A 6896-nucleotide genomic window follows, 5' to 3' on the forward strand; every position below is an offset into this window, starting at 1 on the left:
TACTTATGTTGATTTATTGGAATTTAGTAATAGCTTCGTTAGTTTCCATTTATAAAAATTTTATCATTTACATACTACCGATGAATTCGTAAAAGTAAAGCCAGATCGAAAATCATTTAATAATTTAGGCCGTAATAAAAATAATGCAAAATTTTGAAGACATTTTTGTTTTTGTTATTCAATTTTTATTTATGACGATCATCAGTGTATTTACAATTACATTGATTTGGTTTGTTATTATGTGTTTTTGTTTTGTATACTTGTAAATTATCAGCTATTTAAAAAAGAAAACTAAAATTAGTGGACTGCTTTGGCGTTCTTTTTTTCATGTCTATGTATAGAAAATATAATAAAAATAAAAGAAAATATCATATAATATCATTTTGTTGTTATTCTTGTTCTTCTTTACTCCTTTTAAGAGATGCAAGCATATAAGCAATAATTGTCATATTCTTTTTTTTTTTTTTTTGAAATACAAATCTATAAATTATTCTTAGAACTAGTTGCCTTATTTTTATTATTGAAATAATAATAAAATATTTATATAATATCAAAAAATTTATTTTAAATAATTAATCCGAATAGAATTTAAAAAAAGTTTTAAATATATTGTTTTTCATTATTATTTTATATTACTCTCATCCTAATGTTCGCTTAATTAGTTTCAATCGTATCAGTATTATTTTATATTTATTTATTTTATTTATACAACTATATAGAAAAAGCACAACGCAAAATTCTTGTAAAATACAATAAGAACACAAGGTGAATTTAGAAAAAAAATAAATATTCAGTTTTTTTAATTATTTTTTCTTTTCGTTTATTTTGTGTATATATTTATGGGTTATTCCATGTAAAATTGGACAATAAATGTTTCGAATTAGGAAGTTACTTCCTCAGTGGGCATTTTCAAACTGTAAGAGACAATATTTAAATATTTGCGACATACACTCTCGTGCGGTTAATTTGAAAAAAAAAAAAGAAATATTTTTCTTCATTTAATTTATATTTGAAAATACTTTAGAGAAATTAAAAAGCAAAGTTGCCTTTAAAGTAAATCCTCCACATTCATTTGAATATGTCGAATTTTTTGAGAAAGCGTGTATAAGTGTTAACTAGGCAGAAGAAGTTTTTTCCCCAAAATCTGCAAAAACCTAATAAAAAATCAACCCTATTAGAAAAGGAAGGATATGGGAAATCATATTCCCACAAAATTTAAAATTTTCCAAAAAAAATTTTTGGTGTGAATTTTGCAAATCAGGCGGATGTAAGCGGCAACATCAAATTGAATCTTCGAGAAAATTTGTTTTTAAATCAACATTTGAATATTTAAAGAAATCATCAAATAATATATAGAACATCATATTTAGCAATTTTTGAATGAAAAACAATTTCAAGAAAATTTAACAGAATTATTAAAAGAAAATATACATTTCAATATCCATCATTAGAGCATTTTAGATAGGAGTTGCATAAAAGTTAAAAGTAACATATCAATTTTAATAGAAGGAAATTCATATGCATTTGAAGAAAACATTAATTTTCCACAATTAAAATTTTCTTTACAAAATCATTTTTTTTTTGTCTCCCGCAGTTTTCAAGTGCCAAATTGAGTTTATGTTCCTTAGAATTGTGTTCAGTTAATGTCCTTGCAATAACCCCTAAAAATATTTTTGTTTAGCAATTATTTTTTAAGTGTAAAAATGTTTTTGTGTATTTTTTTAATTTTTTTTCTTCATTTTACAGTTACCCCAAAAAATATTTATTTCTAAACCCTCTTCTAAACCCTGTTTAAAAAATCTGCACACATTTTTTGTTGTGGATGCCCTAAAAACAGCCATTCCCTTTAACCGACTTGTGTACCATACATTATGGCTAATATCAGCAGTAAAATACTATGGACATGACATGATTTTTCAGCGGCATTGACTGGTGTCAGGACTTGGACATTACTGCTTCGGGCATCCATTAGATCTCGCGATAACGGCAATTCTGTGGGATCACTCAATACTTCGTGACACGGCAAACGATCCGATCTTAACATGAAGAGACGCACCTGAATGCCCAATGGCTGTTTTGGCACTACCTCCACGGCATCCAGGAGATTGCTGTGGCTGGCTGATAGAATTTCATTATTTTGCTGGAACAGGGCATTGTGTTTCAGCAATTCCAAATCGTCTTCCACCTTTAATGGGTGAGTGGCAACACGGCCAGCATTTCCGGCCTCGAAATAATCATTATGCATGTCACCATTGCTACTGCTGTCCGGGCCACCAAATATGTAATGGCTTTCAACGGTAGTTTTGCTGTTGGCTTCACCGGCATTACCCACCTCAACGGCGCCAATGCCCTGGTATTGGGACAATGTTAGAGCCCGTTTCTTCTTCAGTGAGGCAGAGTTCTCTACATGCATATGCTGTTCCACATCCTCGGTTAATTGTAACTGTCCATCAAATTTATTGTTGACCCTTCGTTGGGATCCTTGGCGATTTTTGCTTTGACGTTTCTTGTTTGCCACACCACTGGTGGAAACATACTGATCCGAACTGGTAGCCGAACTCAATCCGCCCACATTGAGCAGTTGCAGAACATGGCTGGGTACGGGTTCAATAAAGTTGTGCAGACGCGGTTCTTGCAAGGTGCAAATAAAATCATCCAAAGAGTCACGCAACTGCTGGTAACGAGTCCGATTTTTCAATTCATACAGCCATTGCAAACGACAGTCACAAATGAAATTGTTATCTGGAATAAACAAAAGCAAACATAGAGAATGAGTTAGTACAAAGACAAATAAAATTGAAAATGAAATTGTATCAAGTGCTATTTCGTTGTGAACAATTTGTGCAGCAGGTCCAGCTTGCATTAAATGCACACAAAAAATGAACAAAAACAACAAATTGTTTCCCTAACCTTTAAGGAGAAATTTGACATTTTGACAGGACCAAATTTGAAATGTTCGGACAGGTTAAATGTCTTTGACACTCAAGTGATGTGTGTTTCCTTGCATCTTTTCCACTTGAATGCCTCCACTTTTGAGCAATTTATCAGGTACTCGAGTATTCTGATAATGGCATTGATGTCGACGTCGATGTGCTTACTACAAATGTGGCTGTTGTGTTTTTTTTTTTTTTTTTTTGAATTCACCTAGGAGTTTCTTTCTATTTCTATCAGTGTTTTTATTTGTGTGTCGTAATGTTTACTGCATGTTCATCAAGGCATTGATGTGTTGAGTTTAAGTCAGAAATGTCTTCGCATTTTTGTTTTCATTTCATTTGACATTTTCCAGAGCATGACTTAATTCAAATGAACAGAAATGGTGAAAATTTCGTATGTACTCGAATGCGGGAGTTACACGTAAATATTTATTGGTGTTTACGTTTTCATATATTATTTAGTAACCTATTACCCCACTAGAGGGCGAAAATATAGCGCAGATCGCTTTGAAATTTTCCATGAGGTTCCAGTTATGTCCTTGACCATAACGTCTATAATAATATTGGGATGAAGAGGACCAAAAACTTAATTTGTTGTGTTTTTTTCGAGTCGATCTATAGGCCACAATTGAAAGCCGATCATCACAACACAACCCCCGGTGAAGGGAATATGGACAAGTAATTAGGGCTGTACTGAATATTAGTAATATCAGTTGATCTCTAGTCGATCAAGAGGATGCAAATATCGCGAAATTTTGCCCAAGCTCGGAATAAAAATCTGCAGAAAGTTAAAGTTCCGTGGAAGTTGTGTAGGGTATCATATGGTCGGCTCCGTCCGACTATACTGCTCCGTTCGCTGCTTTTACAGATGTTTTTGTAATATTTCCATTCCATTTCCAAAGTATTTCGTGTATAAAACGTTTCAAATTTTAAGACAATATTATTAAAAAGTGGTTAATTACGATGTGAATTACGAAAATTAAAAACATTATAAAAAGTACATTCGGGGTAGATTCGGCATTTTAAAGTGGGGCACATTCGACCAAATGCAGACAGTACAATATTACTTCCTTAAAATGTTTTTGAGTTTGTCTTTAAAAATAATCCTTTAATATTGTTAGAAATTACATATATATGAGCAAACGTGCTTGTATGGACGAAAATGCGATAGGAAAAAACAATTTCTGATAGTGTATGTGACCTTGAGATGTCAACGTCCGCCGCTAGAAACTATAGCCCTAAAACTCAAACATTGTGTCGCTCATTTAAACCAAATAGAGCCTTCAGTCAACCAGACTGATAGAGATGATAATTACCAGGCTATGACTATGGTGCCGAATGTGCCCTATCAAATGCCGAAGCTACCCCGGGTTGGGGCACATTCGGCGAATTTGACTTTTTCACAAAACTTTTTGGTACTAGTTTTTGGTACTAGTTTTTAAAATTAAGTGTCAGAGGGCAATAATCAGCCATAAAATTTTTATATATGTTGAATGAGTACTGAGATATAGAGCTCTAAACAAAATGTGTCGAAGGTGCCCTAGTCTCCCCTACTCCTAGGATTTCTTGTATTGCAAATGGGATATATCGGTCCACGTTTTGATGTAGCTCTCATATAACAGTATAATCAAATGTTCGGTACTTTCCGAATGTTGGAAACGTTTGTCAACCGAATTTGGCTGTAATGTACATGTATAGCACATCTTCGAACTGAAAAGTTTCATGGTAGCCTCCATATAACGGATACGTTTTCTCATCGAATTGGCTGTAAGTTGGTATATTGGGTTCTCAATGTCTAGTCAACCGTCCTAGTTCGGTCGTCGAAAATGTCGATAAAATCGGAGAAATTATCGAGAAATGCCTTTAAAATGGCAACACGTCGTTCAACAAAACAGGGCCAAATCGGACATTTCAATACGAAAATAATGGGCTTCTTTTTCCCCAACATAATATTATTAAGTTCGACTCAATTCTCGTAGTAGCCCACATATTTCGGTAAATAATCTTCCTACACAAAAAGTATTAATATTGGCGTATTTATTCGGATAACGATACTCCTCGTTTGTTTGGTATTTTGGGGAGTTTGGGCCCGTTTTCCAATCGAATTGGCTCCGTTTTGATGTTTTGGATTCTGTTTTGATGTTTTGGATTCTCCTCGCCATAAAATATAAATGTTATTGGTTCATGTCTTGTAGTAGCCCCCACAGTGACGTACCCATCATTATTCGTTATGTTGTTTGTTTTGAGAAAATTCAACCATTTTTACTTTACTTTACATCGTCCTATACATGTTCGTCGGTTGTAATCAAAATAATGTTAGATAAATTCTCCGGAAAACCACAACCAAACTATTTTGATCATACGCAGCCTTTTCATACCATATTCCGGAAAAAAAGGTCTGTGAAACCGATTTTGTCTCTGCTTCTATGATTACAGCCACTTTCTCACCCTTCTTTCTAAAATTTACTCCTTTTTTCTTTTTGTATATTTTTTTCTCCATCCTTGCTAACATTGCTTTTATTTATTACTATTTGTTTTATTTTTTATTTGCTAAATAAACATAAAAGTAAAACTTGCACATAACCATAACCATGTCTGCTGGCCAACGATGTTTTTTAGCATTACAAAGAAGAGGTATGTCAAATAATGTGTTGATGTTGTGGGTTTCTATATATGTATGTATCAGCGTGTATATAATATGTTAAAATACATTAGTATATAGATGTTAACATTTTTATTTAAATCTCCACATTACATCGTATAACAAGGGCATTACTATAGAATTTTATTATATCATACACCACACTGTGGTACCGGACACTTTGTGTATTCATATTTTTAAGTAGGCCTCATACTAAGTCGCCGGCTAGAACCATTTACCTGAGTGTCTCACATTTGGGTTTCTGACTGGCAGACAATTTTCAATGACAAAGACCCAATATGAGGTCTTCCCATTGTGTAGCAAATTTTCCTACTTAAACAATAAGGAAAGGTCAAAAGTCGCACGGGGCCGACTATATGATACCATTGACCACTCTGGGCAAAAAAAAAAAAAAAAAAAAAAAAATTGGATTTGTTTCCCCTATGAATCTAGGAGTTCCGTAGTTTTTGTGAACTACTTCAGTCTTCTGCATTCACACCCCTCAGATGGGTTAGTCCGTGAAGAGTGTCATTTCCCAAGAATTGTTTCCGAAGGCTTGCTGGGCAATGACACAGGAAATGTTCCAGCGTTTCACTGTCTTCCCCACACGCTCTGCACCTTCGCATCCAATCTTAAGTAGATGTGACTTCTGGCTAAGGTGTCCCGTTAAAATACCAGTCAGTCGGCTTATTTCTTTTTTGTTTAGCGTTAGGATTTGCTTAGTTTTGTCTTCATTTGGGCCACCCCATAAGATTTTTGTGATCTTTCCTGTCCCCTAATTTTCCCAAACGGTTTTTGGGTCTCATTCGCCCATTCTCTCATTTCTTGGCGCGTTTCGCTAAAGTTTGTGCGGTATTCACATTTATTGTGGGTAGTACAGAAGCACTCCTAGCTTGTTGATTTGCTGTCTCGTTGCCTATGAATCCTTTGTGACTCGGTACCCACATAGTTCGTGCAGGTCCTTATTGTAAGAAATCATTATGGTATTTATACATTCCAGTACAGTTTTGGAAGAAATTGCATTTATAGCTTGTTCGCTATCCGCAATAATATTTAATGTATTTTGTCCGTATGTACCAAAATATGTGCAGGATATCACATAGTCGCACTCGCTTAACTTTGCCTCATTCCTTGCTGATTTTCATTTAGCTATTTCTACTCCAACATATTCATTTGAAGTAATATGTCCTCTATGGTTGTTATTGTTCTTGTTTTGTTATGATTTTCATTGTTCTCATAGTCGAGAATGTTTACAGAAATATGACCAAATAGAACAGAGATTTTACAAGACACATATGACAAATTAGCATATTATGTTTTTA

At 33.9% G+C, this 6896-nt stretch overlaps 1 protein-coding gene across 1 annotated transcript; it reads right to left on the minus strand.

Annotated features, from left to right (window-relative positions):
* Positions 1-1846: 1846 nt before the first annotated feature.
* LOC133338444 (connectin-like) lies at positions 1847-2742 on the minus strand (the record flags this gene model as incomplete). The annotated part of the gene is made up of 1 exon (XM_061546616.1): positions 1847-2742. A coding segment is annotated over one exon (896 nt), but the record flags the coding sequence as incomplete, so codon positions are not given.
* Positions 2743-6896: the final 4154 nt, after the last annotated feature.

The sequence above is a fragment of the Musca vetustissima genome, unplaced genomic scaffold, assembly GCF_032173495.1.
Source record: "Musca vetustissima isolate MV318-11 ecotype Yass unplaced genomic scaffold, APGP_CSIRO_Mvet_v1 utg4523, whole genome shotgun sequence".
Taxonomy (NCBI): domain Eukaryota; kingdom Metazoa; phylum Arthropoda; class Insecta; order Diptera; family Muscidae; genus Musca; species Musca vetustissima.